The sequence below is a fragment of the Ambystoma mexicanum genome, chromosome 4p (assembly GCF_040938575.1).
Source record: "Ambystoma mexicanum isolate Mex_15411 chromosome 4p, UKY_AmexF1_1, whole genome shotgun sequence".
Classification (NCBI taxonomy): Eukaryota; Metazoa; Chordata; class Amphibia; order Caudata; family Ambystomatidae; genus Ambystoma; species Ambystoma mexicanum.
In genome coordinates, this window is record NC_090927.1 from 1,290,108,902 (window position 1) to 1,290,128,275 (window position 19,374).

Consider the following 19,374-nt stretch of genomic DNA (forward strand, 5'->3'; position numbering starts at 1 on the left):
ACACGCGGTCTCGCCCGATCCGATACTTGCACCAAAGCCCTGCACTCGGCTTATACCGAGCTGAGGCTGCCAACAGCACACCACTTCTCCCACTCTCCTACTCCCCTCCTCCCGACTAACCCTACCCGCCCTCCTTCTTGTTTACAGATCCGCCAGAGTGCCTGGGGACCAATTCCATTGGTGACAGTGCGCTATAGAAGTACCTTTAACATAACATAACATAACATAACATTCCTTAGATTTTGTGCGAGCTATGAAGTTCTGTGTCACTCGCACCAAAGAATTCCACAAATAATGTCAGCTATTTATGACATTTGCCATTTGGCCAGGGGCAAGGATCTTTCAGTCAATTTAACTTTATTTCGGTCAGCAGACCATAAAAGTAGTAAAAACATACAACTCACATCCACAAAAAACAGATTTGCAGTACATGATCAGAGTAGTTTACAAAGTACATTTCACATAGTTGTAGTTTAAAAAAAGTAGAAAAAGTTAAGCATAGTCATACAAAATAATTCATATAGTTCTGTTAGGGAAAATTCTCATTCGATGGCTAATTTCCCTTACTTATAGAGTCCCCAGCAGCTTTGCTGGATTTGAAGGGTTTGTTTCATTTTACCTGCTAAGAGTTAGACCCTTTTTTCCACTCTTAGACATTTTTGTTATGTGTGTTGTAGACTATTTTTGTGTTTAATGCCTATGGGATCCTTTCTCTCACCCATAGGAACCATCTTTATGCACATGTGTCACACAGCAGCCTCAGTGCAGTGACACGGGTGTCATAGCGACCCCCAAACATAGACTCCATACCCTGGGACTGACTACTGTCTCCCAGGGCATGTAAAGTCCCCATTGACTTTACTAGTCCATTGTTTTGAACTTAACTAGTACAACCCATCTTAAAATGGAAGTACTGGAAGGGGTTAATAGTTTTTCCCCTATGTTCATTTTCGAGGGGGTACCTTAAAGTCCCTCTCTGCAAAGTTTCTGGCTGGTGGCAGTGGTTACTACCTTTTATATTCGACCGTGAATATTTTCCTATGCGATTTTCCCATTGTTCGAGGCTACCACTTTTACTGACAGCCTCTAACATACCGCCGGTTTATTTTATCATTAACTTTACTCCGGTAGGTTTTATTTCTTTCTCGAGTCTTACTCTAAACTCCTAACCCAGGTGGGGGATCCTTTGTTCGCTATTTTGACAGGCTTCTGCTAAGAAGCCCTCCTTTCGGCGCCTCTGAGTCTGGGGTGGGTCTGTTGTTTGGGAGGGGGAGTAGAACCCCTGGACAGAGTTGCCGCAGCAACTCAGGTCGCACTCTAACCTGATAGGCTGGAGGGTCTCCCGCCAAGAAGACCACTCCGCTGTGTGAGTGACAGCTAGGCTGTATGAATGGGTCTCTTTCTGCATAAAAGCAGGGTACTGAGGACTGGAAGAGGAAGACGTTGCCACTGGAACTACAGAACCGAAGAGGAGAGAAGCCACAGACATCTTCAGCATCTACAGCACCGGTGAAGCCCTGCCGGATTGTCTCACCACTTTTCTTCCACACGACGAGAGGAGATCTTCAGCGAAAGAGCCTCCTTCCCTTGAGCTGGTGGGGTCAACCAGTTCACCTATCGCTTCCTCGGACCTGCCTTTGTGGAATCGACAGTGCACAGCACTTGGAGACCGGATAGCCAGGCAGCTATCGACCCGGACCGCAATTAAAAGGAGCGTACCTTTTAAACTTCATTTGGCAGCATCGCGGCTTGTTTCTTCTCTGGGTAGTGCAGCGACTCGAACCTTCCTCCACGACGAGAGCCTCTCTTCCTCTGCTAGAACCCTCGACCTGCAGGAACTACCAGGAACAACCATCAACGCAGGAGCCACTTCTTCACATTTAAGGTACATTGTCCGCCAGGCCGCCCTTTCTCTGTGGTAGCCCTAAAGGTGTTTTAAATCCTTTATCTACTTGTGGGGTCGGCCACCCTCTCTCTTAACATTGTCTTTCACCTCGCATCTACCTCTTCAATATTTTTCTACTAAAGACTTGACTGCAGCTACAAGAACATTTTTGCTCCTAAGCTCTTGGTCCTGTACCACTGACTCTGGCTCAGGCCTATTGACTCTGGCTGATTTGTTAGATCTGCTCTCACTAGATTGGTTTTCATTGAGAAATGTGTTGAAATGTGTTGATGCACCTAAATCTTCTAAACCCCTCTTCCTTCCTAGTGTTTTAACTTGTGGAGTGCCATTTTGCTCAGTTTTCATTCACTTATCTTTCTGCTAAAGTGTTACTGTACATTACTTGTTCACAAAACTTCAGGGAAGTGTTACTAGGGGGTATCTGAAGATATTTTGGTTTAACTTGTGCTTTCCCTCCCTCTTCGTGTATTGTTAGAGTGCCATTTGTAGTTGGTTTTCACTGTGCCGTTTTGCTCAGTTTTCACTCTACTGCAAACTTGTCTACAATTGAATTGGGAGTTGTATTTACTTTCCCATGACTGAATTATTACTTACTTTACCAAGTGTGATTATGTGTTGACTTAGTGTATAAAATAAATATATCCTCTTTTTGATACAAAGCTTTGGTCAGTGTTTCCTTGCTCCATAGTACTGTACTGCCTATTGTGTAAACCCTGAATACTGCTCATATCCCTCTTGAGATAAGTCTGACTGCTTAGCCACAGCTACCAACTAAATCTTTGTGGTACAGACTGATACCAAAGGGGATTTATTGCCCTCACCTGTAGTCCTAATCTTGTGTAGTGGTCCCAGAGGGAACTGCACACGATTCTGCCTAACGAGTTCTTATAAAACCTCTAGGGTATGGGTTCAGAAAGGACATAATGTTGTGAGAATAGTATGTTTATTTTCACTAGTAATCAATCTATCACAATGTGTTCCTCCCCACAGCTCAGCCCCATAGAGAGCTGTTTTTCTAGCCAGAGTAAGCTTCCACAGATATCTTTACAGCACCATTGCCATAGTCCTTTGAACACTTGCCAACGGCACCACCAAAGCGGTTGAGTGTAAATCTGCCTTGGAAACTTGAGCTGTCCAATTGCATTTTTCTGTGAATCAGACGCCCAGATAGTCATACTCATTGACTTGCTCAACAAACTTCCCCTTAGTCTATTGTTGTTCTTGGTTCTATTTTTCACATTTATGGAGACGCCATTTTTGTCTCAAAACTCTTCAAACTGTTGTTTTTCTGAACCATAAGGGGTCAGAGATAAAAGTACAGCCTCACCTGCAAACATCTGAATTGGGCAGTTTTCCCCAGCCAATGTTGGTGCATCACAAAGTAAGTTCATTAGTTTAGGGATGATGCCATTAAAAAACAAAACAATTTAGGAGCCAATAGCATCCTTGGCGTACGCACATTTGAATTGGAATTCTCTTGGTAACACTCCCATCAGCACTCCATCTTACTACAGCCTCATTTCCTGTATATAGGCTTTGTATTGCCCTGAGAAGGTAGAGAGGGGTACCAGGCAAATCTCTGCAAACCTCCCATTACATGTTCGCATGGTCAGAGACCTAAAAATACTTGCAAGGGCTTTCTTTTTTGGCTGTCTGGGGAGATCCGCATTGAGGCTCTCCACATTCCAGTCCCTATCCTCATTCTCACAGATGCCATCAGTCAATGACATTGGCTCAAATTAGTTTTTGAAATCCCCAGTAGTAAATATCCCCGGGCTACTTGGGTATTTCATTCTGCAAAGATTAACTTGGGCCTTAAGGAGATCAAACAGTTTAAGTTATTTATCTTGGCCTGGTTTATTGTAAACATAGATGAATAGTAATTTGGATCCATCCCTAGTGCTCAAGTGGAGCTCCAATAGCTCCTGCATGCATTGTCAATCTGTTGTGCTTCGATATCTAGTGAGGCTTCGATCCATTTTAAAAGGTCCCCACTCTGTCTTCCATGCCTTCACTTTGCTGCTGGGATCTCATAGGTTTTGAAGCCCTGGATATGGATTGCCTCTACTGACAAAGTTTTGCAAACTGGCTATCCCTCATATTCCTTGCAATTCCGGCAGTGTTCCAAGATAAAATGTGCACCACAGACTCCCCTGGGTCGGCTTGATTGTCACCATTGGAGACCATTGGTCTTTCCAAGTCCTCCAATGTTGAAAGATACCAATGCTGGAGAGCAGGAGTTGCAGGTACTTATTCTATTCTCCCTTGTGATACTCATCGCCTGGAAAACACAGGTTTTAATTTGCATCGCTATGCCGTCTTGGCTCTTTTTTGATCTACCAACATACATTTGTAGATGTTTTGAATCTGGGACTAGCTGTACTAGCTCTACAGCCTCGAAGTCTTCAGATAAGTCAGCAAACATGGGGAAAATGTTCTTCTGCTAGTTTCCTTATCTGTATTGTTTTCTCTAAATTGCCTGTGCTACCCAAATATTTGTTGTTTTGATAGCCTTTAGTTTTCTCCATGCATTTTTTTAATCTCCTTTCTCTTTTCCTCCATTTCCCAATGTATGCATTCCTGGTGTCTAAAGTAGTTTATCAGTCAGATTGGCACTAACATTTTAAACAGAGTCCCAAGAAACATTCAGCAAGTCCCAAACAAGCCATGAAATTCCACCAAGGAAGCCTCCCCTCAGTCAATGGGCCTCATTACGAGTTTAGAGATACGGAAACAACGGTACCGGTAAGCTTGCCGGTACTGTTTGCGGACCGGCAAACTACGAGTTCTGCGAGCGGGTGCCATTCAGCCTGCCAGGTCTGGCAACAGCACTGGCTCGCAGACTTTGACGGATGCACAGGCACTGTTGCACACAGTGCCAGTGCATCCGTCCTCCCCATTCCCATTGAGTCCAGTGGGACTCAACGGGGATCTTTTTTTCCCGGTAGTTCCCCATTCCCAGGCGCTGGAAATAAATTATTCCGGCAGCAGCCGTGATGGTATTTACTGGAACGGCTACCGCCAGAGTCATAATGAGGCCCAATGTGTCCTAGTGCACCACCCTCCTGTAACACAATCCCACTACCGCTACTTCTACAACGTCCCCAGCAATTAGTTGACAAATCCATGTCACTGTCCCTCATTTTCAAAGAAGCACTTAAGGATCCCTCTTATTGCCCACTCCAAGGTGTATCAGCAGAACACAGAGACCACAAAAACCCACAACATGCATGCAGGCTTTTCTTCTCTAAAGAAAGGCACCATTCGTCTACACTCCCCTCCTTCACCCACAAACAAATACTTAGGTTAGTTTACATGAAATAATGACACCTGAGAATAACTTATAAGTGATGGTTAACTCTAGTGAGAATGTATAATTAATTTGCCTAAGTAATCTATCAATAATCCTGTATTTTCCAAGACTGGAAAACATTATTTACAATACAATGAAATATAATTCAGTTTGATAAATTTAGTTTCATGATACCAACATTTTTTTCTGTTTACAATTGTTTGCAATAAATAGAAATAAAATGCACCACTGTTTGGTAACTGGACTGTTCTCAATGTTTTGTGAGACGATATCTTGGAATATGATTTCCCCTTCACTGTGTATCAGACCTAGTACAAATGTGTTTGTATGGGAAAAATAACAAATATCAATTGATTTCTAACAGATCAAAGTTTTGACATTCCTGATAGAACTTTTCATTCCATGAATACGACTTGGCGACTGTCTTCCTATGAATCTATGACTGATGTTAAAGAGCTTATTCCAGAATTCTTTTACCTGCCGGAGTTCTTAGTTAACAGAGAAGGTATGGAACTTTACATTTTGTCTTAGCCCAGCAGTAAATGATGAGCTGTAATTTAATACAATTAACCTTTTTGCTTTGTATTGTTAATCTAGCAATTGCATTAAGGACTGTGGTGAGGGTATAGGGAGGGTAAGGGAGATGGTGGGATGGTTGGAATTAACAGGTCTTCAGTCTACCTTAAAATCGGCAATGCAAATAAGCAGAAATAAGTCGAAGAGTGAATAATAGAAATGCTGTTGCAGCTTCATGTTAGAAATATTTGTAATCATTGCAGTAGTAGGAAACTAAAGGATTTCAATGAAAAACATGATGTGTGACATCTTCCCACAATATCTTTCCACTCTGGAAAGGAAGAAGAGAAGGTCTTGTGCAAGCTCTTATATTCATCTGTGTGCAAATTATTCTACTGGACTCGAGACACAGCGCTCATATACAGTATGATGGATGGAACTGGCTGGGTGGAGCTACCTCTACCACTTCCTATTGGGTGGGCTTCTTGCTTAGCATGCTGTACAGCTTAGAAGAGGCTACAGCTTTGCCAGTATCTATGTAAACTGCTTTTCTTTTTTGTTTGGTAGTAAAGGCAAGCTTGAACCCCACAATCCGGTTTCTCCTGGCCAGGTGGCTGAATCTCGTGACCAGTGTCTTCCACCACTAGGCCAACACTACCCTCCGGCATCAGGGCATGTGGGACCTCCTCCCCCAAAGTGACCTGTCCTATGAACCCCTTCAGCTCTTTCTATACCGCAACACAAGAGCAAGCAGCAGCAACAGTACCAACAAAGGAAGTATTTCTTTCTGTCCACAAAAAAAGCTCAAGTGTGTGAAGTTTCACAGCCGATGTCCTATCTGGACTAAAAACAAAAAGAACTCACTTTAAGTTGTGCCACCTGTTCCATAGGATGCGTGTGGGGGATATAAGCCAATCCTTCTTGTAGGAGTTTAGACTGATTACCTTATTTAAAGTTTATCCTTCAGAGCTTACCCTTGGATCCTCAATTCCGGTTACTGCAACAACCGCTGTCTAATCCTACAGCTTTCAGTTGTGGTGGTTGTGGAAAATAAGGGCTGGGTGTTAACTGATTACATTAGGAGAAGGGATGTAGAGAATAACGAGGTGGTGGTAAATATGGAAGGTGGGAATGTGGTGCAAGGAAGGCATGGTATCAATGTAAAACAGACACAAGTGATCAGTTCAAGGGTGTTTATTAGAGATGCCTAATCTAAACCGAAATCTAAGATGGGAGCAAGCTATGACCATCAAATAATAATAATACAGTCCTAGTAGTGTATGCAAATAAAAAGGGCCTATACTAAAAAAAACTATTGCCAATCCTTACCGCTATGCTATAAAAATAGTATGGGATAATTTTCACAAGAAAAGAAAGAAGTGTTCCCAAGATGATAAGTCAGGAATGGTATGGCGGGGTCTCCCTTCCCAACATTTCTAGCACGGGGCAAGGCAGGACTCTTGAGCACAGCACACTCCTGGGCTTCTCTGGCACGAGTTTACAGTTCCTTTTCTCTATATCAGGGCCTTCTGTGTCCAAGTCTCTTCTCATGCAAAGTCTCTTACTTGGCCTGATATGCCAAAAACAACAACAAAACAAAGGTTCCTTCTGCTAATCTTCACGTCGGTTAATAACCCTTCACCCTCGTCCCCCCCCCCCTCCCCAGACCTCCCAGCTGGGCTCCGATCCTTCTCTGTCATCAGCCTCCATCAGTCGGGCTCTGACCAACCACTCACTGTGGGCATCCCTCAGTCGGGTTCATACTTGTCGTCACAATGTAGTTTGCTTAGCTTCTTCACCATGTGGGATTCACTTCCCTTAGCTTTTCTCTTGACGTCCCTCAGTTGGGTTCACTACCGCTTTTCAATCACAATCTCCTTATTTGTAATATTCCAAGTCTCAATGTCTTTTTAAACAACCATCTATTTTTAGCTAGGTCCCCCTCATCCGGGCTTAGACGTTCCAAAGCACTTGCCAATTTTAAACAGATAATTCCGAAGGGCGATCACATCTCGCTGGGTCACTCTGTTAGCCTATGGCAAATGTGTGCTTCATAAATCACAGTTTGCACAGTGTTCCCCTCAGCCAGGTGCAAACACCTGTTTCACAATTCCACAAATGTCAAAAACATTTGCAACATGTCAAGGACTTTCGATTGTATGAGGGTTTGGCTTGACCCTTGTATGACCACCTTGACACCTGATACCGGTCTTCCCTATGGCCTCTTGATACGTGTAGTTTCACTGCTCTTTTAGTTTAAACATATCCTTTTTGTTCAGGAGACGGGTACCAGCCAGAGACTTTCAAATGAGCACCCACGTGGCACCGGACCATTCTATTTCTGGTACCAAGTTCATTCACAAAAAGACCTCTGTCTATTAATCTTCTTAATGTTGCCACTTCAATCTTGAGCCTAACACAGTCCGGTCCACTTTCAGGTTCTTCCGACTGACCGGCTGTGCTGAACTCATTGGCGTTTCTTTTGCCGCTGGAGTCAAGGACGGTACCACGATGGCAACTGCGTCTCCCCGACCCGGCTATCGGTGCAGGAGGGTTCCATGTACCACTGATATTCGTCACACCATTTGCGAGCTGCAATTCCCAGTCTTATGTTTCCTTTGTCAGAGGCTTTGCGAGTCTGGTTTGAAAAGGGCAATGGCAACTCCCTCCTTGACGTCCTTTTCAAGTCTCGTCTCCTTTCTCCTCCGTTTGAACTGCCGTCCTGGAATAGCTGATTCCTCGTGCATTCAGCCTTGCTCAGAGTGTGCCTTTTATCCTTATGGGGAAGGGAAAGGGCAGTCAGGTGTGTGTAGTTGTCAGCAATTGCCTCACAGCCTGACGCTTGTGTTGGGACATGTCGGGTATACAGCTCTGGTATTAGTCTGTTGTCACTCACGGTGTGAGAAAGGATTTGTGTTGGGAAGAGTGGGGGGAGCAGAGTTTCTAAGTATCTTACCGGGCAGGATGGGGAAATGTGTCATAAGGAAGGGGATACCGCGTCTCACCCTTTGGTGTCCCACTTCCACTCCCCAAAGACCCCTCATCCAGGGGATCCTCCCGCACTTGTCCACCACCAGGAACTGGATCCAATAGCAATGGTCGTGTCCTGGCCACCGGGATGACAGATTCCCAGGGACTAGTTAGTGAGACATCTTCAGGTTTCTCACAGTGGCAAAAGAGAAAATTAAGGGATGAGGGGAAGCGGAAGGGAAGATCCCAAGGAGACAGTTGGAGACAACCTGAGGTGGAAGTATGTCGGGAACATTGATATAGGAAACCTCTAGTTGGTGACAAAACAGGTGGAAAGGAGGGGGAAGCACAGGAAGAGCGGATAGTAGAGAATGAAGATGTGGTTAGAGGAGTGGATGAAAAGGGGCAGGCATGTTGTCAGCCTGTGAGACTAGATTTGGGAAGGGTGGAGGTATAAACATTTGACAGAGTGATAAGGAGGCGTAAGTGAAGGACAAACATAGTGAAGAGGTGTGAACAGACGGTCAGGTCATGTTCGGTTTTGGTCTCATTTCTGATCAGTCACCTTTATGGTGATACAAAGAAGCATGTCTTTAGAAACCCTGGTTTTTCTTTCACAACTAACACACTTTAAGCTGATATGCACATGATGAAATAGAATTGCTCTAGCATTTTGAAGCTATGTGACCTTGGAATTAGCGATTAAGTAAGGTTTTAGTTCACATGCAAAGCATTACCAATTGCCATTGTGTGGAAAAACTCCCTTCAGCAAAACAGGATGCACATTGAAATCATTTTGGAAACAAAGAGATGTATTTATTTTGTATTTATTTTATTATTTATTATGTGCCAGTAAAGGCCTGTAAGCATACGGGTGCAAAAAAGCAAGACATAGGACAAAAGGCCGATCAAAGGAGCAGAGCTAGACAACGCTCATGGTAAAACATAGGTTTTGAGAGTTTGTTTAAAAGTATCCAAGGGCACAACATCCCTAAAATCTGGTGGCAAATAATTCCATAAGACTAGGGCAGCAATGTAAAATGTGCCTTTGGTAACCAGAGCCAACTTGGATTTAGGAACCACCAGGAGATTGCTGTTTGATCGAAGTGTTCTTCAATTCAGAAGTCTAGCAAGGCTTTATTTTATTTTTGCATTTATAGAAGTGCATCAAGCCCTTGGGCATCTAGGTGCTAGTTACAGAGAGTGCAATTGCATAGTACACAAGATGCAACAATACACAAGGGTCACAGTCCTAAGGGAATATGGGCTACTTCAGGTATGCAGGCAAACGGGAGGTACAGAGCAAAGAGACAAATTAGAGTAATTGCAGGTAAGTTACAGGTTTAGAATTATACTAAGGGACAAAGATGAGGTGTGTTACATACATAATGCAAATCTAGCGATTGGCTAAGGAGTCAGAATCGGTAAGCTTCCTGCATGTTATAAGTAAGCACTAGGCTAAGACGACATAATCAGGTGTGTTAGGAACATATTGCAGGATAAGTAATTTTCTAAAAAGTCGGTACGTTTTCGAGTATGTGTGCACCGTGCAACCCGTGAGAGCGGCAGGCCTAGGCCCCGGATTAGTAGGCCTAGGCCTCCTAGGAGGATAAGTGACCAGATGGCTATTTTGTTTCCGGCTCATTGGGCAAGATAACGGTTTCAGTGTATAAGGACTTAAAGGTGGGACAGCGGACAGTCATGTTGGTGGTGGGCATACATGAGATATAGTTGCCTTTACCTGGTGGTTCCCCGGACTGGGCATTAGCCTTTGCAGGTAATGTGAGCATGTTCAGCATGGCAGAGTAGTAAACATGAGGGGACAACCGCAATGTTAGGAGCAGGTTCAGGAGTATGAGGGTGGGCCTGCAGCCAGTGCCAGACAGGGCCAGACAGGAAAAGTAAAAAATCGGCCTTGAACCGTGGCCTTAAGATGGGGCCAGCGTTGCCTGCCGGCTCCCAGAAACAGGATGCAGAAAAGGCTGCAAACATCCAATCTGAGACTGGCGGGGGCGGTAGATCAGCCAGACACTCCTTGTATGCCTCCAATGAGGTATATGTGGTGGCCATAGTGTTACGCTCATCTGGTCTCTGCAGGGACGTTGGGGCATGGTTGCAGCCCTCTTTGGAACTGGCTCACCTGGGTCAGGCTTCATCCCCTGCTCCTATCTTGTGGACTGCGCTGGTTGTTGGTACTGCCCCTGCAAGAATGCGAGAGGCTATGACAGTGCTGTGAAATGATGGTGAGCGCTCCGTCCTGTTTCTCAATGCAGGGGCACCTTAGATAGACCTAGTTTCTTCACTGGTCCATGTGCGTGGCAGCCCAGACCAGCTGTGGCTGAACCACTTCAAAGGTAAGTGTCCTTCGACAATACTTATTGTCCATAGTCTTTTGTAATGTCTTTTTCCGTGGTTATTGTCCTTTTTCCCTTGTAATGTCTTTTCTTCTCCCCAATAGGTGATGTGATGCCCAGCGGAATTACGGTGCAAGAAGCGAGCCCCAATGGAGGACAGAGGAGATTACGATGTCCCAATAGGTGTTAAGGTTGGTTCTAAGGTGAAGCGCGAGGATGGTGTTGCGTGCGACCCTAGCGTAATGTCTTTGTTTTTTCTAACCTTGTTTGAACTTTTCTTTTGCAGGGATGGCCTGGCGAAGTGAAACGGGACTGCTGCTATCCGAAGATCTGCCGGCGGGTGATGGATGCCTGGATCTGCGAGGATGCTGGCCGAAGATGGACTCACGAGTAGGTGTTGGAGGCCGGGATCAGGTAAGGATACGCTCCGACTACAATGGCCGCTGGAATCAGGTAAGGATGCGCCCCCGACTGCGGTTGCTGCTGGAATCAGGTAAGATGCGCTGCCGGCGATGGCTATTGCTGGAATCAGGTAAGATGCACTTCAGGCGATGGCATTGCTGGAATCAGTTAAGATGTGCTTTAGGCAATGGTATTGCTGGAATCAGGTAAGATGCGCTTCAGGCGATAATATTGCTGGAATCAGTTAAGATGCGCTGCAGGCGGCAGTGAGCGTTACACTACTATAAACAGACTAACGCGAAGCACTTGCATGTGGGCGGGGCAGGCTTAAATAGCCTGGTCCCAACCACGCCCTTTTGCTCTGCCTTGTGGCCACTCCCAGAAGATGCTGCATGTGCAGCCCAATGTATTCCTATGGCCATGCCCAATCTGGATGCACGTGGAGGCCCTGCAGGAGAGGAAATAGCACGTGCACCAGAATAAGTGTGCAGAGCCTGGCACCAGGACTGGGTCCAACTGGACACTTTATGTGATGGAGCTTGTGGTCCTTGCCCTGTTGCCATGACACTTAGTCAAATGGCTGCTGCATATGGAAATACATAGCCCAGCAGGGCTTACCTTCCTTGTAAGACACACCGCAGTTGTGTAGTCTTCCGGAGGGAGTACAGGAAAGGCAGATGGGCTCTACTGTGCATTGATGATCTAACACAGGGCCAAACAGGAAAAGTAATAATCGGCCTTGAATGGTGGCCTTAAGAGGGAGCTGGCGTCTGATTCCCTCTTCCTGCTTCCTCCCTCCTCCCTACCCGCCTCCCGCTCTGATTGGCCGCTTGGGCCTGCTGTGCCTGCTGTGCCTGGTGTTACGTGGGGCTCACTCCCTGCTCGCCTTTTTGTTAGCCTGGATAGGCAGGTGAGTGTTGGCCGCTGAAGACCCTTCTGGGCCGTGATTGCCACTTGTACCCTGGTTAGCCCCGCACCCTTGCTGTTTGGTTTCCCCGATCCCTCGCGCTACCCTTTTCCTGCTTCCTCCCTCGTCCCGCCTCCCTACCCGCCTCCCCCTCTGATTGGCCTCTTGTTGGTCTTCACTGACCTCCCCAGGGCAGCTCTCTGCCCGGCAACCCCTGCAGCTAAGGGCCCCTAGGCAAAGGGCGACTCCAACTGTGGCGGCTTCATCCAGTGTCTGCAGGTGTCCGCAGGGGAAGCCAGTTGCCAACCATCAACCATCCGAGACTACGGCAGGTAGGTTTGTCCCGGTTTAGGCTTAGAACTGCACCCCACCCTTCAAACTTGACCATCTAGCATACTCTTAAACTTAGGCGTGTTTTCCTGTTTGAATTGCATTGTGAAAGTAGCTAAAATTGCACTGTTGAATCCAGGCCTTTTTCCCACTATTCAGGACTCTCAAACGTAGGCGTGTTTTTCCTGTTTGAATTGCATTGTGAAAGTAGCTAAAATTGCACTGTTAAACCTAGGCCTTTTCCCACTTTTCAGGACTCTCAAACTTAGATGGGTCTTTTCTCTTATCTTAAAATTGCATTGTGATAGTCTTTTAAATCTGAGTGTACTTCGTCCTGCTCAATTGTTCAACTCTTGCCGCCTCTCTGCCCCGTTGCACCCTGCCTTGTGTCCTTCCCCTGTGTTCTCCCCTTCCCTCCCTTTCCTCTCCTCTCCCCTCCCTCCCTACTCTATGGTGTTCTCTGTCTCTCCTATTTTCTCGAACTGCTTCTCTATTGACTATCCTGCTCTCCTCACTAAATCTGGTAGGAAGAAGTTTAAAAAGGACATCTTGGTCTCCAACCCAGGGCTCCCTATCCCGACACCTATACCAGTGCCTCCTCCAGGCAAACTTTCACCGACATCTTCTTTATCGTTCCCTCTCCAGATCTATAGACCTATCTATATGTCTCTGTGCTCTCTCCTTTCTCTTCTTCTCCCATTAATGGTGGCACCCGGTGGGAGGCCCTCCTGGCTTCCTTCCACTCCTCTAAGGTCATCATTAATGTTTATGTGAATGGCACCGTCTTGGTCCAAGGCCCCAAGGCCAGCCTCCTCCTATTCGATAGACGTTTCCCGCGCCTCATCAATTTCCTCCCTTCTCCTGCTGTCCCCTCCACCCCATCCATGGCCTCCTCGGCTCACCCTGCTGCCTCCTCCTTGGCTACCTTGCCCTCTCCTCCTTCACTTTCTGTCCCCCTCTGGCTTCTTCTACACCTCCGCAAGGCATACCTCTGATGTGTACCCCTCCCCGGAAGTCTTTCAAGGATGGCAACCTTCTCCATATTGCCACTCTTAACTCTCACTCAGCTGTCAAACACTCCTCTGACATCTGCCGACTTCTTGAGGAACATGACCTTGATGTCCTCGGTCTCACAGAGACATGATTCACGGCCAACTCTGTCATGAGTTTTGACACTCTCCTCCCTAACGGCTATGAGATCCTCTCTGAGCCCAGGTACCCTACGCAGGCCTACTCCTCCTTTGAATGCCTCGTCTGCAGGCTCTCTCTCTCTCTCTTTCTCTCTCCTAGCCACTCCCTTATTGTGGCTAGTATCTATCGGCCACCTCGTCAGATCTCCTCCTTCCTCTCTGAGTGGGTGGACCTCTCCTCTTCCCTCCTGTTCTCGACCACTCAACTCCTCCTTCTGGGAGACTTCAATATCCACCTGGATGCTTCCGGCCCTTCCTCCGGACTCTTTTGCGACCTCTGCAACTCTCTTACTCTCTATTCTCCCCTCTGGCCTGACTCACTCTGCAGGGCATACTCTGGATGTTCCAATCTCCTCAGACCTTCCCCTCTCTGTCCCTCTTACCACTCCTCTCTCCTGGAGTGATCACTTTCTCCTTTCCTCCCAGCTCACCCTCTCTACCCCTCAGGCCAAGTCGATTCCATCACTGCCACCCACCTTCTCAGTCATTCGAGCTGTGAAGCGCGTGTCTGTTGAGGCTTTCGCCACCACTTTCTCCCCCCCGTCCCCCCTTTGGCTGACTCACACCCTGACACAGCCCTTTCCATGCTCTATTCTGCTATATCTGACACTCTCGATGTTCTCGTCCCTGTCATGAGGATCCGTCTGAAGCCCAAAGCCAAGTGCAACTCCTGGTATGACTCAGACCTCGTCACCCTTAAACGCAAGTGCAGGGTGGCTGAGAGGAAATGGCGTGCTTCATTTTCATCCTCTGACAAACTGGCCTGCCGCCTGCTCCAAAGGCAATACCGGCTCTCTGTCCGCACTAAGAAGAGAGCCCACATCCAAGCCCGCGTCTCTGCGGCATCCAACAACTCTGCTGAACTCTTTAAAATCTGCAAGGAACTGGCCAATCCTGACGCAGTCTCTACCTCTCCTATCCCTTCCCAGGACCTCTGCACGGCACTGGCTTCTCATTTCATCTCTAAAACTCAGGACATCCTGTCCTCTCTCTCCTCCTCTCCCCTTCCTTCTTCTACTCCCTGCTCTTCCTCTGGCCCTTCTTCGGCCTCCTCTCCTCCCCCCTTCTCAGCATTTCCCCTGTTCTCGCCAGACAAGGCTTCTAGACAAGCCCGATCTATGAAATTCTCATCAAAATAGGTGCACCCCTGTTCCTCTAAAACTATCAAAGATCACATTGACTCCCTGGCCCGTGCCCTGGCCGACTTCTGCAACCACTCTTTCGCCACTGGAGTCTTCCCTTCCCCTCTGAAGCACTCCTTTGTGCATCCCCTCCTTAAGAAACCCTCTGCCGACGCATCATGTCCGGCTAACTATCGCCCAATCTCCATTACCCCTTTCCTGGGCAAACTCATGGAAAAGCTGGCCATCTCCCAGCTCAATCTTCACACTGAATCTGTCGGTTGGCTCCATGATCATCAGTCTGGCTTCAGAGCTGCCAGGAGCACGGAAACTGCTCTCCTGAACATCCGTGAAGACCTGCTCTCCAACCTTGATTCCAACACTCCTTGTATCCTCATCTTACTTGATCTCTCTTCTGCCTTCGACACGGTCAACCATGCCATCCTGCTCAACCGTCTCTGTGATAACCTGGGGATCACCGGCCAGGCCCTGGCGTGGCTGACTTCCTTTCTCTCTGATCGACCTTCCCAGGTTCAACTTGGGTTCTTCTCCTCTATCTCTATCTCTACCTGTGGTGTCCCCCAGGGGTCTAACCTCTCTCCCTGGCTTTTCAACCAATACCTGGCACTTCTTGCCTACTGCATTGCCTCGCTCTGCCCCAACTTCCAGTACTATGCGGATGACACTCAGCTCATTTTCAGGCTACCCTCAGCCACCTCTTCTCCCTCCCTCATTTCTGACTGACTATCTGTCTGCCATCCAGGAGTGGTGTGCTGCCAATGATCTCTGCCTTAATGACAGTAAGACTGAGATTCTCCTCATCGGCACACCCACACCCTCCTTTCCTGTCACTCTCTGGCCGGCCTCTCTTGACCCTCTTCCTCCTCCCACCTGTGAGGCAAAAAACCTTGGAGTCATCTTCGACTCCACACTTTCCTTCTCTCCTCACATCTCTGATGTTTCTAAGAAGTCACACTTCAAGCTGCACCTCCTCAGAGGTATTCTTCCTTTCCTCTCCTTCCCCCAGAAGCTCACTGTCTCCAGAACACTGGTTCTCTCCGGGCTTGACTATTGCAACAGCCTTCTTCTAAATCTGCCTGCTTCCACCGTCCGCCCTCTGCAATTCATCCAGAACAGGACTGCGAGACTTGTCCTTGGCCTCAAGCCCAGGGATCGTATTTCTCCAGGACTGAAAACTCTGCACTGGCTCCCAGTGGCTTCAAGGATTAAGTTCAAAACCCTCTGCATTGTCCACAAGGCCTTCTGGGGCCTGGGGCCTCAATACCTTCAACTCTCTCTTCCTAAATATCTTCCTTTTGAGCTCTTCACTCTTCAGCCTCCAACTGCCTCAGGGTCAGTCGCTTCTCCAAGCAACCAGTTGGTGGTAGATCTCTTTCTTCGGCTGGTGCCTACCTCTGGAACAGCCTTTCTGGCCCCCTGAAACTTGAGGAGAACCATCTCCGGTTCCGGAAGCACCTGAAAACCTCTCTCTTTGCTTACGCTTTCTCTCCTCCTCTCCCCTTCTGATTTCCTAACTGAAACTGACACTGCACTGGCTACCTGGCCACCCTCTGATCTCGGGCCCAGGTCCCCTCCCCTGCCAGTTGCACACCTGCCCTGCCTTCCTTGCAACTCTGCACTTGGGGACTGTTTTTCGGTTTCCCTACAGTCCCTTATCAGCACTTGACACTTGATGCCTGCACTTACCCTTTACCCTTGCACTTGCCAGCTGCTGGCGGTACTTTTACTTATTCTATTATCCCTTGTACTGCACTTTCCCCTCGCACTTTCCCCCTTCCCCCTTCCTATGCACTTGCACGATCTGCATGTCACCTGGCCTAGGAGGATCGTTGTCTGTCTTCCCTCTGTTCCCCCTCACCTGCCTTGTCGCGCCTTGAAACACTTGTGTAAAGGCGCATTATAAATGCCATATCATATCAAGATGTGGCGCCCATTTTCAAATGGCTGCTGTAGATGAAAATTCCATGGTCCACTGTGCTGCTAGAATTTAGCATTTCTGTTTTGCATTCTATTGAGGGAACCATTGATTTATTATTGAAAAACACTTTAAAAACGGACTGTTTGCATGGGTCTGCATTTACCAGCAGCCATGTTGCCTTCTTTGAGATCTAATCAGGCACATCAGCGCTGGTGCGTCGAAACAGGTGTGGGTCGGTTCAAGTTGGGCATGTGGCGTTTGGTGCATTGTGCCGTTGACTCCCTGCACTTAATGTATTTGTCCTTCCTATCATCCATTTTGTAGGGGAAGCAGTATTTTGAGAAGCTTTCAGTCGTCAAAATTGTGGCGAAGGATCTTTGTAACGCAGTGAGAATGATGGGTGGTGAAGTATGGAGCAAGGAGAGAGTTGCTAAGTATGGATGAGTTGCTGAAGGTGTTGAGTCTCTGTTGGACCATTAATTAGGAGGGGCGGTGTATGATGATCTTACTAAAGTTTATTAGGGTTTTGGAGCTAGTTAGTATGTCTTTCATATGTGTCTTCCTTTATATATATTCTGTACATAGTTGGGTCATGATGGAACGTTTCCCTTGGAAGGTTCTTTGTGGAATTGTTTGTGATTGGTTTACATTCTGTCAGTTGGACTCTGGTGAGTCTTGCCACAGCCTGTAATGTATTTTCCTGAATAAATGGTAATTACTGCATATCAGTGTCAGGATTCATTAGCACTGATAAACTTTAGAACAATCCTCCATCAAAATCTGCCCCCAGTGTCAGGATCAGGTAGCAGCTGCCGTCCCCTGGCCCCATGGGAGGAGGTCACCGCTGGGGAATCCGTGATAACTACATTGAATTCATCAAACTCCTCTGTACATGATGTTTGTTGGGAGTGCATTTCATACAATTCTCCCAGATTGCAACCATGACTTTGTTGACGTATGTGATAAGTAAGTTGTGGAATGCTTGCCTTCCCATAGGGAATATGATTGCCCTATTGACTTGGTTCTGGGAGGGTGCATTCCATGTGGGCACATTTACCCTCAACCCAAGGATCGTCATTTACGTATTTAAAGACTCCCTTCGAATTGTGTTTATTAGACACTCGAATATACAGTTTTGCCTTAGGTCTGTGCAATGCACCTATGTGGTTTCACCATTTTGTCAATGACCTCTTTCATTACATTCTGGATGTGTGTGTTGTTCTTTATCTTAATGACATCTTGATCTTGATGAACACGTTCATCATGCAGCGTTTACGGCAACACTGCTTGTACGCTAGTCTAAACAACTCTGTTTTTAAAAGCTGGAGCTTTTCCTGGCAAAGGGCTTAACATATTTGGCAGATCTAGCCCGGGAAAGGACAGAAAGAAGGCAAAATTACATGATGGCACAAGGATGGCGAACATCTCATGGCACAGACATTTTAAAACTATATCATACTCTACAAGGCATTAAGCAGTTAATTGTAAAAGTGAATAAGATGATAAAAAGCAACAAAGTAGAAGAAGATTGGCTGCCAGCAACCCGTTTGAATACATTCTTCAAGTTAACACAAGGTTATGAATAGCTATGTTATAGGGACACACAATATCCCTGCCGGTCCTCACCATAGGGTGGAGAGTGCAGTGTAAAATAAACAAAGAATTCCACAAAGGAGAGCAGAGTTCTCCAGCACTGATTGCCATAAAATAAAAGACTCACACCAGTGGCATCTTCAAACTGATTTACTAACCCACTTCCTGCCCCCCTTCCTGCTCCTCCAACATAACGATCACCAATACACATGACTAGGGGCTAGCCACACTACACATCACATAAACACACCGAGAACTCATCTAATGTTCGCAACCTACCAACTCTCAGACTCTGGAAACAACACTAGAGGGAACACCCTTGCACATAGTCCTTAAATCCATCAACAATACACAAACGCACATCAACACAATATATTTATACACCTTACACCCATCCGCAACTCTGGACCCTATATGGATACAACTAACCAGTACGCATGACCGCAAACATCACATGACACACACGGCCAACACAAACACTAGCACACATCGGAGGCACTGAGTCCTGCCCATTACGGGTACAAACCACTGGGCCTCCCGAACCAACTCCTACATGCAAGACAACTCTCAGACACCAGTTCCTCCTGTTTCTGAAACTATCCTATCATCCTATCCCCACTAACACATCCAGCCCTCTTCTCTTGCAAAGCCACGTGAGCACCTGGATACTGCCCTTGGGTGGTAGCGGTGCACGGTATTAATCAAAATAACACAAATAAAGTAAAATCTTTGAGGTTCATTCTGACACCTGAAGGTGTGATTATCGATGAGCGTAAAGTGCATGCATTCCTGTGTTGGCCAGTTCTGTCCTCTTTGAAAACGTTAGAATCCTT

At 46.8% G+C, this 19,374-nt stretch overlaps 1 protein-coding gene across 1 annotated transcript in view; it reads left to right on the plus strand.

Annotated features, from left to right (window-relative positions):
• The window catches only part of LYST (lysosomal trafficking regulator), a 3,942,656-nt gene that overhangs the window by 2,930,547 nt on the left and 992,735 nt on the right, over window positions 1-19,374 (plus strand). The window contains exon 43 of the mRNA XM_069606985.1: window positions 5,584-5,724. Coding sequence (XP_069463086.1) covers window positions 5,584-5,724 — 141 coding nt within the window. The remainder of the gene's footprint in view (window positions 1-5,583; window positions 5,725-19,374) is intronic.